Source organism: Pyrgilauda ruficollis, unplaced genomic scaffold (assembly GCF_017590135.1).
Source record: "Pyrgilauda ruficollis isolate IOZ18807 unplaced genomic scaffold, ASM1759013v1 scaffold24, whole genome shotgun sequence".
Taxonomy (NCBI): Eukaryota; Metazoa; Chordata; class Aves; order Passeriformes; family Passeridae; genus Pyrgilauda; species Pyrgilauda ruficollis.
The window spans coordinates 8,007,234-8,026,451 of record NW_024523648.1 but is presented as its reverse complement, the minus strand read 5'-3'; the positions used below and the strand labels follow the sequence as shown (position 1 = coordinate 8,026,451).

The 19,218-nt window shown below is 44.1% G+C and overlaps 1 protein-coding gene across 1 annotated transcript in view; it reads left to right on the top strand.

Annotated features, from left to right (window-relative positions):
* The window catches only part of FNDC1 (fibronectin type III domain containing 1), a 62,963-nt gene extending 59,465 nt beyond the window's left edge, over window positions 1–3,498 (top strand). The window contains exons 19-20 of the mRNA XM_041470107.1: window positions 233–355; window positions 1,778–3,498. Coding sequence (XP_041326041.1) covers window positions 233–355; window positions 1,778–1,893 — 239 coding nt within the window. The 3' untranslated portion in view covers window positions 1,894–3,498. The remainder of the gene's footprint in view (window positions 1–232; window positions 356–1,777) is intronic.
* Window positions 3,499–19,218: the final 15,720 nt, after the last annotated feature.

Sequence of the window (19,218 nt, the reverse complement as noted above, 5' to 3'; positions counted from 1 at the left end):
TTGCAAAATGGGGACTACTCCTTACCGAGCTGTAACCCATTTATTTTCCATAATTTCTGCTTCCATACTGTGAAGGTGGCGTCCTCCCTCTTTCCGGTCACTGTTTGTTCATTGATAATACTGTCACTGCAACATTCTTCCTGCTTTCTTCCACATCTACTTTCCTGGTGCTAAAGAGTATCCCAGACATAAGTATTGCTCAGTTTAGTAATCTGTCTGTATCACTCTTCAGATACCTTCTACAGCATTGGGGATAGCTGGGGCAGGGGTGAGGACCACTGCCAGTTTGTGGATTCACACCTGGATGGAAGAACGGGACCTCAGTCGTACATCGAAGCCCTGCCCACGATCCGAGGTACAGCAATGGGGGAGTGGGATGCTGGCCAGGAGCCTGTTATCCCATCTGTAGGATTAAGGGGTAAGGAGCAGAGTAGGGAGTGGAGCTCTGTCCACAGCTGCTGGCAGCTCTCTGAGGAGTCCAGCTGAGAACAGATTATGCAAGTCCCAGAGGACTTGTGGGTGCAGAGAGAGAGAGAGAGAGAGACAGAAAAAAGGAGCATATGATGCAAATACTTTGCAGTGATAAAATGCAAAAACGAAACAAAAAATAATTGTATAGGTCTGTGAAACCTTACTCTTATTGATAAGATCTGCTTCATTGAATTGAGATGCAAAATCTCTTCCATGTGCCTAAAGGGACCAGCTACATCTTTGCAAATACAGCTTGTGTGAATGATTTCTATTAGTTAATTCAATGCAAAACACAAAGGAGTCTGTCTAGTGACTTAAAGTCAGTAATTTTATCTGGCCCGGTAGACACACCTGTCTTGGAGGGAAAATTCTTACCTTGAAGGAGTTCCTCTGAGCAAACTGTTCACCTCACATCACCAGGTAGAAGATAGGTTGCTTCCCAAAATGAAACCAATCATAGAAGCCAGTCAATTTTTTCAGTAAGTCTGTTGGTTTAAAATGTTCAGTTAGCTTTAGTGGATTCCATGTTAAATTATGTGTTGATATTCTTTGCATGGTGCTGTTACCAGGAAGAAACTGAAATAGTCATTGATATTTATATATCACGGTGAATACTGTACTTCTTAGCTCAGAAGACAGATGATTAATCCAGATGTGTATACACTAGGTCTGAGATAGAGAGCACACAGAAGTTTTATTATTGGCACAAGCCATGGGTGTTTCAGATGTTCCAATGCACGAGCTATGTGGACAAGAATGCTGCACCTCTTCTAATGCTTTAAGCAGTCACATTCTTTCTGCAGATGAATTAAAAGGGGAAGGGAGGGCTTAACTCAGTATTTACCACATGAAATTATACCTTTTTTTTTTTTGTGAAAAGCTGACTTTTGCTGATAGTCTCTTAAGCCCTGTGAGATAATGTGATTTGATGGTATTTTTTGCCTCAGAGTCCTTCATATATTTAAACTGACTTAGAAACTTCATAAACACAGCTGAAATTTGCCCACTTTTTGGAGTGAAATGCAGAAGCTCTTTGGCAGACCACAGCATTACACAATAGTTAAAGATATTTTGAGCAGTAAAACCAATCAAAACTACAAGAAATATGAAGGACCAGAGTTAGATCATTCAAGAAACATCTCGGCCCAATACCAGGGCTAGCCAATACCCTTTTGATACAACTCCCTGCCAGACAGTTTGTAAAATTTCATTTGCACTGAGGGATTGACTCTCACTGCATCTGGTACTCTTGTTAAACTGCTGTGTCTGTGTCCTGGAATACAAATGGGTGTGTTTCTCCCTGCAGGGTATTACCGCCAGTACCGCCAGGAGCCTGTATCGTTTGGACGCATTGGATACACAACACCCTACTACTACGTGGGCTGGTATGAGTGTGGTGTGCCCATCCCAGGGAAATGGTAGCAGTCTGCTTTCCTGTCTTAGGTAGACCGTGCTTTTCAAATGATTTCTACCAGAGGACTGTGAGCAACTGTTTTGGAAAAATAACAAGATAAATGGGGCAGACCAGTGAAGACCAGCTGCTGAAGAGCACATCGTGAAGACAAACATGGACACACTTTACCAGCCTAAATCTGTGGTGCTACTTGATTTCTGCTTGGAAGCAGGGATAGGATATAAGTTTCCTTCTTTCCTTCCTCTTCTGTGTCTTTAAGGCACAAAGAGAAGGTTGCAATGTGTGCAACCTGTGAAAATTAGGACTGTATTAGCCATGAAAATTTGGAAGTTTATTGTATCTTACAGGAACGACCTAAGCATGCTGTGCTTGCTTAATGGGATGCTAAACTGTCTTTTGCTGCCCCATGGGGCTCCCCTATGCAATCATGCCATGTAACTGGCCACCCACCAAAGGCAGTATATTCTCCTGAAGACTTACCCTGTGGGTTCATCCACTGCTGGACTAATCACCAGGTCACAGTGTAAATTCACTTTGAGATATATCTGTATCTATATCTATATAAATACAGTACTGTACATCTGCAGAAATACTTCTTAGAGATGCTGAGATCTTTTTGTTCACTAGATAAATATGTTTGGAATTTTTATGTAAAAGGTGCTGTTAATTCTTTGAAATATCGCTATGCACAATATATTAACTGAGGAAAGAGCTGTATTCTTCTTGTGAATACTGCTGATGTCACATTTGAATTATTGATCAAGACCTCTGTCTCACTTCCTTGGCAACCTTTGGACTGGATATTCAATGGATTTCTACTCCTCGATCCATGTTGCAGTGGCACTGTATAGTCCAGTAAAAACACATACACAGCAGTTCATCAGCATCAGTTAAGCTTTCTATACTTTACTATTTAAAAGTTTTAGTGCAACTTTCCTTCAATCCATTCTCATCTTATTTTGTATGTTATTTATTCCTTGTCAGTATCTTTCATGTTACTGTGCAGAGGCATAGGATGAGTAATTTGGAAATTAGAAACTACTTTTAACTTATTTGCTCTCCAAAAAGAAGCTCAAGCCACCAGTACAGGAGTCAACTAGCAGGAAGCTCATTTGACCACGGGGACAAATTGGGATACACTTATTTTCAAATACTACCAACATCTTTTCCAAGCACACCAGAAAGCAGAAAGTGACATGAATGAAAGGTGTAAAGATTTTTTTTTTTAGAAGGCATTTGGAAGCTTGCAATAATGCTTCATGGTAACATCTCAAGAACCTTTGCTCATGTTAGTAAGACTCACCTGTTCTGGCAGCCTGGGAGAGTAGCAGTAACCTGGGGTACAGATCCAGTCTCTGGTCCATCTTTCACTCTTGCTCCAGCTTACATGTAGTGTAGGTCTAACACCTCTTGAGTTGCTTCCTGTAGTTATTTTAAATTGTATGGGGGCAAAAAAGGGAATTAAAGTGATTAAAAGAGCATTTTCTTTTTCATGGTGATTTGGGTTTTAACATTTTAATTTTGCTCACATATTTTTGCTTCAGTACAGTGCCAAATATATGGTCTTGAAGTATAACTTTTTTTCCCTAATAAACCTATGATACATGGTTCAATTTCTATTTCATCCTTTCTGGTCATCTGTGTCAAGTAATCTACGTGACAAATTGATAGCTTTCAAAAAGTCCTCCTTGGGACAGAACTAAGTGTCAGCTTTTTATAAGGGACTGGGAGCATGTGAATGTGTTGTTCTCTTTAGAAGATGGTTAGCAGCTAGTGTGGAGTTACCAAGGGCAAATCATGCCTGACCAGCCTGATCGTTGTCTTCGTTGAAATGACTGCTGCCGTGCACAGGGCAGAAAAGGGAATGTCATTGGCTTCTGTAAAACATTTGGCATGGTCTCCCACTCTCTGCTTGTAGCAAAACTCGTGGAATATGGCTTGGAGAGTTGGTCTTTAAGGTGGATGTGAAGTTAACTATGTTGTGAGGCTCCAAAGGTTGTGATAAAAATAGCGCAAAGTCCAAATGACAGCTGGATGCAAGTGCCACCCCCAGGGGCCAGTACTGGGTCCAGTACGGCCTAATGACCTGGACTGTGGCATGGAGGGCATGGATGCAGTGCACCATTAGCAAGCTTGCCACTGATACTAAACTGGGGCTGGAGAGTGGTTTTTGTGCTGAGAGCTGTTCAAAAGAGGCACTTCTATGGGCTGGAGAAATGAGATGTCAGGAAACTCCTGAAGCTCAGCAAAGGGAAGTGAAAAGTCCCACATGTTGGTCCTTGTGGCAGTACAGGCTGGGATGACTGTCCAGAGAGCAGCTTTGCAGAAGAGCTGCATTATGCCTTCAGAGAACACAGGTAAATTCTGATTTTTTCATCTGAAGAGACACAGTTCCTTCATTCCCTGCTGGAAGTACCTTTGGGGTGGGACAGTCCCATTCAGAGATGTCACTAGGGGTGAATATCTCAGACAGTGTTTTTTTCTGCAGCCTCAGCTGAGGAGGAACTGGGCGGTGCTGGGGTAGGGGTGGAGGGCATTGTGCACTCTTCCCCTCCAGTGTAAATCTTGTCTGAGGCTAAACCAGCCAGGGCAGAGTCAGCAGTAGGGCACAGCAGGGAAACACATGAGGTACAATGGTATGCAGTCTGTTGCCTTCACTCTGAGGTCTGGATAAGTCCTCTGTGCTGTACGAGGTGATCTGATTGACACATTTGCATCCTTTGCCCCTGCGTAGGGTAAACATATTGTGATACTAGGTCGTTTCTTGAAGAGATGATGCGGATCTTGCTCTTCGGTCATCTAAGAGGTGGTGGGATTACAGAGGTGACTAAAAGCTGTGGGTTAGGAAAGCCATGTCCCAGTCCAGATCCTCTCTCCAAGGCCCTGTCAGTGTCCTGAACAATGGACAACCCTCCCCTTTCCTTCCCTACTTCCCTGCTGTTCCCATGACTCGCTGGTGCTGCCATGCCAGCATAGGAGAAGCAGCACACCTGCCTGGGAGATAAATTGCCTCTCAGCTGAAGTAGGTGTACAGCTTTGTGGCTGCCCTGCATATCAGGGAGTGTCATACGACTTTGGGTACTGCTAATGGGAGAGAAATGCGTTTTTTCCTCTCTCAGCTCTCCTCCCATGCCCCTCTTACTGGAGACACCACATCTGCATCTGGTTTTCGAGCTCTTGGCGCCAGCTCAGAGAATGCCATGTCCCTTCAGAGGCTCTGAGGGGTGTTGCACCACCCCTGCTTTCTTGTCTAAGTGACCTTGAGGGAACAGGATGGGGGAGGAGGAGGAGGAGGATCCCCACAGAGAGAAAATTCACACAGCTTGGGCCTGCATCGCCTCCGGTCCAAGTCTCTCAGGGGTGGAGGGATGCCAGGACCCTGCCTAGTGGGGAATTGTACAAAGCTGAAAAAGAAAGGGATAAAAACACAACAGAGGAAGGGGTGGGGAGGAAAAGACAAGCAAGCTGCTCAAAGCATTGTCTGCCCTGGTCAGTTCCAGATGCAAATCTCTGATCACTGTACCATATTTTTGTGAGAATTGGGATTTCTGCCTCAAAGGGAGCAGAAACAATTGCCAACATGTGACAAACGCCAAGGGTTCTCAGGGGCAGCCAAAGCCCTGCATGTGGACCCAGCATGTGAACAGAGGAACTCTTTGGTGATGAAGGAAGCACTGAGTGTCACTTGGAAAGATAATAGAAGGCCTTTGTGGGAGGTAACCCAACCCTCTGAGCAATGTGAAGTGATCCCTGCAATTCTTCTCTACGAGGAACTATACAGTTTTCTGTCTGCAGAACCCATGTCCTCTTTTCTTACCAGGCAGATAGATGCTATCCAAGTGAAGAGCTGTCTTCCTCTGGCAGAAGAGAAAGAGGAAAATGCAGAAGGGAATGAGGTCAATGTGGCAGTAACCCAGCTCTGCTTCCTAAGGCAAAACTAGCATCCATGGATGTTTAAAGTCCCACCCAAAGAGCCCTGCCAGCCTGCCTCAGGGCCCTTAGCTGGTAACATTTGAAAACAAAGCCATGCCTTATACTGCTGCTCTCTTTCTCATCATGCTTGTGTGTCCCATAAAGCAGGAAGCACTCCCACAGGACTCCTGCCACATCACTCTGCCAACTGCATCACAACAGGCAGTGAAATGTATGAGCCTGGTGAGAATGAGCACTCGGAGAGAATAACACCGGAATGGCAGCTGAGTGCAAAAATCCTGATGTCAACACTGGAGAGTCAAGTGTCAAAGGCAACAGCCTGGGGGCCAGGTCCTCAGGTACCATCAGTTGCCATAATTCCTCAGGGCCAGTTGTGTCACCAGTGGCAGTGTCACCCAGCTCCAGACATGGCCTCACCAGCAGAAGAGCTGAAGAACCTCCACGTGTCACATGCCAAGGAACACATATTTGTGTTAGTGAAGCTGAGCCAGAGACCGAGCTCCATGAGCAAGAACACAGCCAGTGGGCTCAGGGATGTACTTCTCTCCTCAGCAGAGGAAAGACTGCACATGGAGTCCCACATTCTGCCCTCCTGAACAAGGTCAGCTGGAGGACATCAATGAAAGGATGACCATGATGGTAGGGCACAGGATACACAGGGAAAGGATGAGCACTGGGTCTGTTCGGACTTGGGAAGGAAAGGCCTGGCTGGCAGTGATTTGGTATCTCAAATGGCCTAATGGAATCGTAAAGAAGACAGACCCACAGTTCTGTGAGTCATACACACACTGAAAGGCTGAAGAGAAATGGACACAGACTGCAACATGAGAAATCCAAGAAATACTAAGAAAATGTATGATGTGTATCATCAAACTTATCAAGTACAGGGACAGCAGCCCAGAGAGGCAGAGAAAACTCTATCCCTGAATGTGCTCATGACTAGCCTGGACAGGGCCATGAGTAACCTGATCTAACTTTGATGCTGGCCTTGCTTTGAGGTTTAGGTGTGTTGGATCTGATTTTCAAAGTTTCCTCCAACCTGGAGAATACAAGTCTATGAATGATACCAACTACTCTATTATGCAGCTGGACAAAACAAGAATGAAAATTTCACAAAAAACAAAGTTCAATCTCCACACATTTTCCACAGTGGATTTATTTATTGGATAAAATCAATCATAAATTCACAGAATGGCTGAGGTGAGAAGGGACCACTGAGAAACATCTAGTCCAATCCTGCTGAAAGCCAGATTAACTATAGCAAGACCATGTCCTCTTGCATTTTAAAGATCTCTGATAATGTAAACTCCACAGTTTCTCTGCAACCTGTGTCAGTGTTTAACCACCACCCCACAATAAAAAGTATTTTTCTTTTGTTTAAATGGATTTTCCTGTATTTGAGTTTGTGCCCATTGACTTTAGTCTGTAACTGGATGCCCTGAGAAGAACCTGGCTCTATCACATCAGCGATATGATTCCACTGTGCTTTCTCTTCTCCAGACTGAAAAGTCACAGGTCTCCCAGCCCTTTGTTATATCAGAAGTGTTCCGGTTCCTAAATGGAAGTTGCAAGCTGGCTCCGAGATAATACATGATTATTTGTGAGGAAGTGCAGAATGTCCTGAGGGCAAAAGCAGGGAAGGGGTATGGTCTCCTAGACTCCCTTGATGAATTTCTGACCTTGGTTTCTTATTGTGAGTAGTTCCTGCACATGCATTCCAGACGTGACTTGTGGAAGCTCTCAGCTGAGCCTGAGGATCAGGTCACCCATGACTGGGCAATACCCTCATGGCTTGCAGAAAGCCTCTGGATGGCAGGAGATACTGTTTGGGCTGGACTTGTAGTAGGTCCATGCTGCAGGGGATGAGTGGAGGGGCAGAGGAGTGGAGGTTTAGGTTGGATATCAGGGAAAATATTTTTACACCGAGAGGGTGGTTGGGCACTGGAACAGGCTCCCCAGGGAAGTGGTGACAGCACCAGCCTGACAGAGTTCAAGAAGCGTTTGGACAATGCTCTCAGGCACAGGGTGTGACTCTTGGGGTGTCATGCACAGGGCCAGGAGCTGGATTCGATGATCCTGATGGACCCCTTCCAACTGAGCATATTATGTGATTCTATTCTGTGTTCATTCATAATCTCACACACATTGTGAGAAAATTCTTGTAATGAAGGCACAGTTTTAGTTCAGGAGCAGCAAAGTTAATTCTCAGGTCTTAGAGAGAATCTTCAGGAAGAAGTCTGTCCCTCACAAGATAAAACTTGCAGCCTGCTCTGTCTGAAGCTTTGGAAGGTTCTAAGTTGAAACAAGTGCAAAAACACTGTGTGATCCTGCTGGGCTTTCACTGGTGATAATTTTCCTAAGGCTGCAGGCAGTGTGATTTTCTCAGAAGTACTGTGGCAACAAGAACCAGTTTATCTTGTAGTATGAATGAAAGCATTACTGACTGGTTCCAGGAGGCTTTCAAAGTCTTCTTGAAAGTAATAGCAATCAGGTTTCTGCCCACCTAATTGCTTTTCACACTTTCATCCTGGTCTTTGTTATGTGAAGGTCTTCTTTATCATTAAAAATATGGGCTGTATTTGTTTAAACTGCTGATAAAATCACAGAACCTTTTGTTGATTCTCCATCATTTACCTCTATTTTTCCCTTTCATTTACTTTCTTCCTTTGGTAACTGGAGATTCTTTCTTGGAGCTGAGTGTCTTTCTTGAAGCACTATGTCTTGAAAGTATGATCTATATCCAAAAATATGTCACAATTTCACTCAAAGGTTATTGTTCCTCCCTGGCACCCATGGTGGATCGATCTGTATCATCCCACTCAATACCTGCTAGCAGATGTTTAACCTGCCTTGCCCACACATTTCTCTCCTGCATAAACATAGCAGATGTTAATGCCATGAACTCCAAAACAAATGCAGCAGCATTTCCCTCTTCCTTCTTGTCAGTAGCATCATGAGGGAATAAAACAGCGGCAATAAGACACAGGAGAGAGCGTAGGGTCAGATCTCTGCTCCTCCACCTCACTCAACATCTTTGTCTTCATGCTGGCCCCTGTCTTGCCTGGTCCAGGCTGCAGAACCTCTCCTCCTTGTGCTGCCCGTGGGTGCCCCTGCTGAGCAGGAGTGCCTGCATTGCAGGTCTTGCCTGGGGCAAGCTCATGAGCTGGAGCCAGCCACCAGTGAGTCTTCCACCTTCTCCCAGACCACATGTGCCATCACACTGGGTGGTGAGGATCATTTTGGGCAGCCTTGGAAGGTCAGTATTCATCGATCAGCTTTGGAGGGGAGGGAAGGGGCTGCTCGAAATGGCTCCTCAGAGTGTTGCAGCTGCCCTGCTCTTGGGTTGGCACAGTGTGAGAAAGGCAGAGGGACAGTCTGAGAAAGGCAGAGGTCATCTGCACAGCTGCACCTGGCACGCCTACAGACATCCTTGGGCAGATACTGGGAGTCCTTTCCCCCAGGGAAGGGCAGGGTGAGAGCCCAAACCTATGCCATGGTGATCCATACAGACAGAGCTGCCTAAAGACAAGAGCATACACGGGAGAGGCTGCCCAGAGCAGATACACTGTGTATTTTTTTGTTCTCTACTGATTCAGCACAGTTTGTAAATACAAGTCAGCTGAGGTCTGTTTAGCTTACGCTGCTAATCAGCAGTGAATAAACAAGTGAAAATTGTTCCAAGCTCTGAGTATATTACAATTTCCTCTCCCTAAATGTGAGAAAAAACAAAACCTACAAAATGAATAGCATTGTCAACAACAGCTTTAGGCGGTGCAACCTAAACAAAACAGAGAAGTAACAAACCAGAAAGAGGATTTGTCCATTCATTTCAAGCAGCATTATGGGTTATTATTACATCTCCTCTTCATTTTTTGGTGCTCTTCTGCTGTGAAACTTTACCTTGCAAAACTGCACACTGATGGTCTTGTCCAGTGTACTGCATCAGCCTGTACTGCAGCATGGCTCCTGCACAGATCATCTGTGGTGATACTGCAGCCCCTTTGCCCTCCTACCAGGTACTCTGCTGGTCTTCAGTCGGCAAAGGCTCAAAACTGATCTTGCCAACAAACTTGGAATGACTTTCAAGGTGACGGGGAATCTTCCACTGAGGAGAAGGCTGGTGATTCCTAGTTTTACTGCTTGCACAGAAATGGTCTAGGTTAGGTCAGGGCTGACCAACCATTTCCCTGTTACCTTTACTGCTGCTGCAGCTCTTATTTTACATTTTAAGGTCCCCTACTAGAACGATGCTTTGAGATCTTCTATTACAAAGAAAACTCTGCTTTGGTTTCTTCCTTTTGAAATTTTCTTCTGAAAATTATTCTGAAATTCTGTGCTGAGAAATCTGCTTGGACTGTTTTTCCTTAAAATACCGAAGATTCAGAAACCAGAAAAAACCCCATGTTGCTCAGAGTAACTGATAGGCCATTTTTTCATACAGTTAGCGAATTCTTATATTTATTATGTCGTATAATATTTTATACATTAATCAATATATCACAAGACATTTGAGTAACTTGTACTGAAAACAGAATTGCTTCAAAGAGACAGCATATAAGATATAGGGACAAAGTGTTTTATAAGAGTTGTTTGAGCTGCACCTGAGGAGAAAAATGTATGGCACTGAATGATATAATATGAATGACACATGGTATATAGCAAGTTCTTAGTGGGTTCTAGAGATATTTGGATGTTTCTAACAAGTGGATTAAGTAGGTATTAGAAGAATGATGATGATTACAACTTGCTAAATTCTGAAGACATGTGGAAATCTTTCACTGGTTCACCTTTTACAGCACTCTCAAGAGACTGAATGTCCCTTGATACTGACAATTACTCCAAACAGCTTGAGGTTAATTAAGCTGAGTGATCAAAATGTGATGCAGTTTTGTGATCTCTCAGACTTCTGAGATTCCCAGGCCTTGGCTTCCTTTGCAAAAAGAGACAGACCACAGTCTGCCAATGGAAATGTTCTTGGTTCAGGAATCTTTGCTGTGTAGCAAAAGCAAGCTGGTGAAGACAGGTGTCTAGTTTCTCTGTGCTGTGGGCTGTTCCTGTCATCTTGCTGTATAACTGCAGATTTCCTTTCTTGTCATCCAAATTTTCATTTTTATAAACATTCTGTTTACCTGAGAGGTCGCAGCTCCAAAGAACAGCTTCAGGCTTGTGAAAAACATTTTCTTGAAATAATCCTGTAGTGTGTCACTTGGGAGGTAAAAATGTTGTGGTGTGGGTTAATATCTGCACTGTGTAGAATGCTGAGATTTTTATAGCTGCTCTGTAAAACAAGTGAGATTGCCTAATTTGCCTCCCTCCCTTCAGGGCTTTGGTTGTTGACTCCATTATTGTGGAGGTGAGATTCTACACGGCTGGCATTCACTTTTCTATAGCTGTTATCTTCCACCAGCCACATCAAAACCAACACATTTGTTTTCCAAACAGAAAAAGAGGCAAGAATCAGTATGATGGCCTGGTGCCCTCTGGGGTTGTGCTGACTTTGCCAAGTGTCCCTTGTTCATCCCTTGCATGCACCTGAACCTGAGGTCTCCTTATGTTGAACACTTTGCATTTCATTCAGTAGCAGTGCACCAAAGCAATGCCAATTTCATCCTCTTGGTTCTCACTCTGCCAAAGAACAACAGGAAAGGAGATTGCAAGAATGACAATGGAACAATCTCTGAGGGTTTTCCTCTACAAGAAAACCCCCTGATAAATATTATCCTTGTCTTAATGTTGCTTCATGCAATTACAGAAGTATAAAAGGGACTCTTTGGAATCCTCGCTGACTCCTGATGCTTCACAGGACTGGACTTCGGATATCTTGGGGATGTCTCAGCATGGGACAAAATTCGGTCATGGGTTTCTCCAAGTTTCACTGCTCTGTAGAGACTTGTGCATTGTTTAGGAAGCCCAGTTATAGGAAAAGACCCTCAGTATGGGGTCTTGTTTTCAATTTTGCATCTTTTCCACAAGCTTTTGTTTCTGTTCTTGTCACTGAGCCTGAAAAAACTTTGTAAAAAGGCACTTTGGTACAGACTCCACGCATTTCACACACATGGGTCTGTAGTCCTTTCCAGGGTCTCAACTGACAGCTGGAATTGCAACTTCCTCCTTCATTTGGGTCATGAGGGTGTGGGTTAGCCAGCTGCCAACAGCTGCAAGGAGACCGTCTGGAGCTGGAGGCTTCAGAGCAGATGATTAATCCCCTTCCTATAAACCCCCTAAACCTCCTTTCCTATATTGCAGTAGAAGACCTTTTCATTTGAAAATGCAAAATCTGCCTTCTGAAAAGCTGAGGTTTCCTATTCAAAAAAGCGACATTAATTAGTAGTTAGCTGACTCATTACTGGACTGGGGACAAATTATGGTTACATTTCAGTTGTCAGCCTCCACAGAAGAACATTTAGAGATCTTGAATTTAAATTGGTATATAAAATTGGACAACTGTTTACAGATGCAATAAACTGAGTGCTTTTTTTTGGTTTCATGTTGTAGTTTCTGCCCCTATGTGCTGGCAGGAGAGCAGAGCAACTCAGACCACAAACTCACACTGGGTGTCAGAGGAGATGCCTCTGTCTAGCTTCACCTGGGAGGATAATTTCTTTGGGGCCAGAAATGATTAAAGAGAAATTAATATTTTTAAAAGAATGTACAGTGCCACATAAGGGTCTGTTTGCCATTTCCCCCCTTCCTGACTGGTTCTAGGCATCTGTTTTAGTCACACAGCTGATGTGGCTTTCTCTACATGCATACTATTGCTGTGTTTCCCTATTTTATGAGAAGTGTTTATTTGGCTACTGTTATGTTGCTTTGTGTTTTATGATGTTGAACTGGGAAGTGGCTCTCCTTCAAGATCTGAATAGATCTAATGGGAAATAATGCAGCCAGAATATACAGGCATGGTTTGACAGAAACAATTAGCCCTCAAATAAATTGCAGTTCTTGCACTTAGGTAGGATATGGACCCACAGAGAAGCCAACAGAGCAATGCCAGGTTTACATTTGGCTCCCCTTTGATGTGTGGATGGTCTAGTTGATGTCTGTGTTGATATGGACAGCTTAACCAGCTCTTGAATTCCAGGAGGAACTCAAGGAATGGTGCATCCACATCTGAATATGTCCTGCTTGCTTAGACTTGTATTCCGGAGCTGTCGACTTTTTGTACAGAGCTTAGGTAGCCACATTCAGACACATGAATTTACTTTTCCAGTTTGTCCCTATGAAGCTAGCAGAAGCTAGCCAGCTGTTCAGGGGCTGGGAGCCAGCTACAGAACAGACTCTACTGTTCCTGAGAACAGCCAGTCAATCAATCACATGCTTTTTTCAATGCTGTATGATGACTACTTCATATGAACCAGCTACAGGGGAAACTCCATATAATAAATGTTGGCACCACTACCAACATTTGATATTTTCCACTTGCAAATGGTCTTTGAAACAAACTGTGTTGTGCTTCCAGAGTTTCTGAGCAAACATGCTCAGACAGTAAGTAACTATAACCTAGAGCTGCAGGAAAAGGAAATGGAGGGTAAAAATGCTTTCTCATCCTCCAGAAAATAAAAGGGGAACAAAACAAATTAAGAAGGTGAATGTGGGTGTAAAAAGAGACCTTTTGGAGGTCTGCCATTAACAAAGAAGGAGAGATGTGAGCTAGGGCAGTGCTGGAGTTGTGTCACAGGGAGATGTGGGAGTTACCTGATACCAATGGACTTTACTGTAACCTACTTTACTGTAACCTCTCTATGTGCCTGACACAAGGCAAAAGAGCTGCCAAATGCCAAGACCTTCACTAGAACTTTGCTTCCAGTGGCCAGAGAGTTTCTCTCTAAGCTGGTGGCACAGATGGTAGTAAGAAAGGGGAAGATATTTAGGTATGGTTAAGACATATTCCCACAGGAGAAACAGTTGAAAGCAAGGAGATTTGAGTGTCCTTCAATGGCCAATAAAATTGGGACAGGCCCATAGCAGACTGCAGCTGTCCTAGGAAAGATTTGGAGAGGGGAACGCACCACAGTCCAAGGACAGGTTGATTAAAAATCCATTGTCCTCTCTTGAGATTGATGTGAAAAAGAAGCAGCACAAAGCTTGGCATCCAGTGTGTGGAAAGCCAGCTTCTATGAAATTGGGAGGAAGAAGAGTTAATTGCTGAGGGAAGGAGGCAGAACTTCACACTGGGAGGTTTTACTTATTTTATGGAGCTTTTTCTGGACTGTAGAACTTTTATGGGTCTCTGAAGCAACATCTGAGCAAGCTAAAAGCCCTGCTGAGCTGGAAAGAGCACAAAAGTGCAGTGAGCTAGAGATAAGAAAAAATATTTAACCCAATTTATATTTTCCCTTTTTGTAATCCACACCTTATTCATATGCCAATATTTGCTCTTTCTACCCCATCCCTCACCAATAATCCTTTCAAAGCCCTGAAGCATCCGATTTTTTTCCCTAAAGAACATTGCAAAGGTCCTTAATATCTTACACTGAAAAATAATTTTGCATTCTTAAGCCTTGCCATTTCCAAGATGTTGGGGACAGGGATAAAAATCCATCAAGAAATGAAAAGTCTTCAGCACGGTTTGGGGTTTCAGTGGTTTCACTGTTCAGCCTGTGCTGAGAAGGCATTCCAAAGTACACAGCTCCTGCTAATGCCACTGCCAGAACACTACTCCCTCATCCATGTTTTAAATAGTACTCCCAAATATATGAAGTAGGAGAAAGGGCCAAGAGTGGAAAGTGCAAAGCCCTAACAGAGCCAGGACATTCTGAGGTGGGTATCTACATTACAGCCAGACCATGGCTGGCCAGGATGAGTTCGTGTCTGCTCTGTACTGCCAGTACAGCACACAGTGGTGGTATGGGGCAGCTCTAATGCTGTGCTTTTCAAGCCAAATCACTCTCCTCTGTGATTGAGACATCCTATTCCAGGCCTAGGCCTCCCTTGCCTCCTGCAAGTCACAGGTAAGTTTGCTGTAGTAAGTAGTTCCTACATCTGTCGTTCATTTTCCCTTTTATAAACACGATGCTGAAACTAGAAGGGGATTGAAATGCAGACCCACGTTAAACACCCTGCTTGGCACTTTGGGGTACTATAAGAAGCCTTTTAGAAATCTATGGAGTGCAGCAATCACCAAAAGAGACCCAGCACCCCCATCTCTATAAAGTCTCACTATGAATCCAGTGTTTACAAAGACTTGTTCTGAATTTAGCATCTTCTGTCAAGGAAATGCTGAGTTATATGAACACTTTTGAAATGTGATGTTTTCTTCAGAGCTGGGGTGCGGAACATGTTCGTTGCTGAGAGCCAAGTATACCCAAGCACTCTGGCAGGCCAGGTCCCTTAATGATGTCCAGTAATGGAATGGAGGGAAGTCAGATTGCTGGGGACTGTAAGACTGATGTCACAGACCACAGCTGTCCCCTAGCCAGCCTGGTCACCCATGCCTTCTTTCACAAATTGGACCAGAAGGTATGGGGAGCTGCTCTCAGGTCTCACTGAAACTCTTCTGCAGCCTGAGCAAACCCAGATCCATCAGCTTCTACTCACAAGGCAAGTGTTTTAGTCCTGACCATACTAGTGGCCTTCCACTGAAATTTCTCCAGCTTATTGGTGTGTTCCCTAGTATTAGAAACTTCAAAATTCCATGTGATATTCTGCACATGGTCTGTTCAGTGCTGAGTGGGAAAAGCAGACACTTCCCTTAACCTGCGGGCTGTGCTTCTGCTCACACAGCCCAGGGAGCTGCTGGCCTTCTCTGCTGCCCTTGGACAGAAAGGACAAGAGAACAGTCCTGAATTTGCTCATGCTTAAATTAGTCACTCATTTTATCCTGACAGGCCTGAGAGCAAAATTAGGATCAGAGTAAAGAGCCTCAGTACTTGGGCTTTGTCTCCCATCATGAGCTAAGGAGAAGAACAACAGGGGGATGCAAAAACCCAACTAAAAAAATACCTAAAATACCTTGAAACACAAATACCAGTGAATCTGTAAACTGCTTACTACTAAAACTTCAAGGGATGAGTGTAGAGGAAACTCCTGTTTAACTGATTGACACAGCTAAATTTGCCTCCCAGCCCTGCACCAAGACCTTTCTGGGCAGGCACCTCCTCCCTGTGGAGGTGCAAGACCAAAGTCCATGGTGCTGTCAGCCTGAATCTTTAACTGCTTATCCATTTTCCTACACATCCATGTGACTGCTGCACAAAACACTAGCCATGAGTTTTCTGGGACTTAAGAGACCTGCACCATCCCTCTAGGTTTCCCTCAAAGTTCTGCCCTGTGATGCCCCCATGCTCCCTTGCAAGTGTGTCATATATTGAACTGCATGACTGTACAGACTCCCTGCTTATAGCGGAGCTGTATCCAGCGCTGCAAGACACAAAGTGACACAGAAATTCAGAGAGGTGGTGAAATGCTGGCTTTATGAATCCAGTAAGAGCCAAAGGAAAATGTTTGTATTCCTTCATCAAGCTGAGCTGACTGTTTACATCTGTGATTCCTTCTTCACATACTTTGCACTTGTGGTCATGGTGCTGCTCAGGAAACACTTGGATGGACTTGAAGTCAGATGCCTACAAGATCCTGGAGGCCTGGGGGGACTGTTGCCACCAGCCAGCAGGACAGTGGCATTACTCTGATCAGAAGCCTGGAGCAGTGACATGCTGCATTTCGGGAAACAAGAAGACTGAAGTTACAAATCTGCTGGAGGGTTGACTGCAATGAACCTGGAAAGGTTGGCCATTTCTAGTAATGTGTCATATTCTTTCCATCTGCAACTACAGATTGCAATTTCAGCAAAGTTTGGTTAATTTAATTTCCAGTGTTTTTTTCTTTCTTTGTGATGCTCTTTGCTCTTCAGGGGTCTGACTAATAGCAGAAATGTTACAATTCTTTCCACTTTCTTACTGCTTGTATTTGCAGCCAAGCGTTGTCCATCCACAAGGTTTAAGTATAACCAGCATTTTGCTGACCATTGCCAAAAATATCCCTTTAGGCAAACCATCTGAAACACTTACACACAAGAGCAATTTCCACAGGTGATTTTTGTGTGGTCTTGGGAATCCACAGAGGTTCCAGCTGACTGGAAGATGGTGAACATTGTCCTGGTTTTCAAGAAGGGAAAAAAGGAGGAAGCTGTATGAGGAGTGGCTGAGGTCACTTGGTTTGTTCAGCTTGGAGAAGAGGAAACTGAGGAGAGACCTCACTGTGGTCTTCAACATCCTCACGAGGGGAAGCAGAAGGGCAGGTACCGATCTCTTCACTCTCATGACCAGTGAGAGGACTTGAGGAAACAGCATGAAGCTGAGTCAGAGGTTTAGGATAGTAAAAAGTTTAGGTATCAGGAAAAAGTTTTTCACCCAGAGGGTGGTTGGGCACTGGAACAGGCTCCCCAGGGAAGTGGTGACAGCACCAGCCTGACAGAGTTCAAGAAGCGTTTGGACAATGCTCTCAGGCACAGGGTGTGACTCTTGGGGTGTCATGCACAGGGCCAGGAGTTGAACTCGGTGATCCTGATGGTTCCCTTCCAAATCTTGTGATTGTATGATTTATTTACTTACGGGCATTTGCAGGATCAGAACATGAAACGTTTGTATTTAAGACATTTCTAACTTAAAGAGAAGAGATATGTCTTTGTGGATCCTGGAAAATGTTTCAGGTCATTCAAGATAAAGATTCTGAACTCTTTTCTGGGATGAGAATCCATTCCTGGACAAGGACACTGCAAGCAGATATGAAGTACTCACTTAATTTAGAAGACAGATTGGAAAGAGAGAAGAGATTAGATAGCCCTTAGCCTTAGAGTGTGCTATTTAAATGTTGCAACTCAACACAAAATCACCAAGTGTTAGTCTACTTCTCACCCCAAAGATAGTTGTGTAAATTAAGCATTTTTTTAAACAACAAATTCACACTTCTCTTCATTTACATTCTTGAATTGGAGCATTTTGCTCTCACAATGTTTCCCATGAGATTGCAACAGCTGAGCTCAAGAAAATGTGTGCCTCTGATACGCTTCTGCTACTTTGATTTCAGAAGTCAGAGGGCAAGAATTGTCCTCAAAGATAGCAAACCTGTCCCTAAGAGCTGACAGCGCTTCATTTGGGCAGCACTGTGCTCTTGCATGACAGCTCCATCTTCCACTGAACTAACTGCATCTGTCATCCCTGTAGGGGTAGAGATGGCTCAATGATCACAGAGAGGACAGAGCTGCACTGTCTTCCGTCTTTGGTGCCTGCTCCTCCAGGCAGGAATAGTCATATAAATTACAATTAAAATGAGCCTGAACTACTGACTTCCTTCAAGCTCAGTCCACAGATTAGGTGATTTATGTTTTTACAGGCTGGATGAACTGCAAGCATCCTGGCAGGTGTTACTCACATCCCAACAGGTAGCTCTCAGCACCTGAGTGCAAGCTGAGCTGTTGCCTTTTTAGTTAGGCTTGTTAGCACTGATTTGGGAGAGGTTGCCAGAAAGGAGCTTTCTCCCTTTCCCTTTCTTAACAATGACAGCTTAATGTTTAACTACTTGTGAATCACTTCCTAGACACTAGTTTCTGTACTCACAGATGTTTTGGAGGGGTTGGATCAGTATGGTTTGCTGTGGCTTGTGGAAAAAATAATTGGAGCTGAATACAGTTAATGTCCTAATAGCAGCCACATCCAACCCTGCAGGCTCATTTCACTTCTGGTGCCACTGACACTTCCTGAGCAGCGTGGCTGTGCCCAGGAGCACTGTGGTTCTGTCTGCTGTAATGGGGACAAAGAGGGAGGTTACTCTGCTGCCCCTGCATTACAGAAACCTGGGGCTGTGTGACACCAGCATTCAGTTGCAGCAGGAGTGTGTTTTTGAGGTATCTGCTTTCCCCGTGCACAACCCCACATGTGAGTGCAGATAAAGTCATGGCCTCCTCAAAAATCCACTTTAGTTATTAAGCACAGAGTTTTGAAAATAGCTGAGCATTCCTTGGAAGGATTACATACAGCAACAGGAAAGCTAGGAAATAATAACTAAAATATAATCCTGCACACAGAGAGTGAATCTGGGAAATCTGGTTTGGATAAAGGCAGCACAGCCCCGAACTTTCACCGAGTTTCAAGCTACAGTCTCATGCAGTTCAGAGAAATGTCTGCACCTTGCCCTCCTTCGACCTCCTCCAGAACCACTTCTACTCCTGAGAGCCTCCTGCAGCTTTTTACAGCTTTACTGCTTTAAAATCCCCTTGTAGCATCCCTGTGCAAACATGTGATCTTTGAGGGTATTTCTGCCTCACTTTAAGAGCTCAGAGCAACTTGTCTGAATTTTTGCTGTGGTGCCTGATCTAGTCCAGCTAACAATCATATGCTGGGGAACTAGAGTCTGTGGAAATATTTTGATCACAAAAATTAGGGGTAAAATCTTGCCTTTACTGA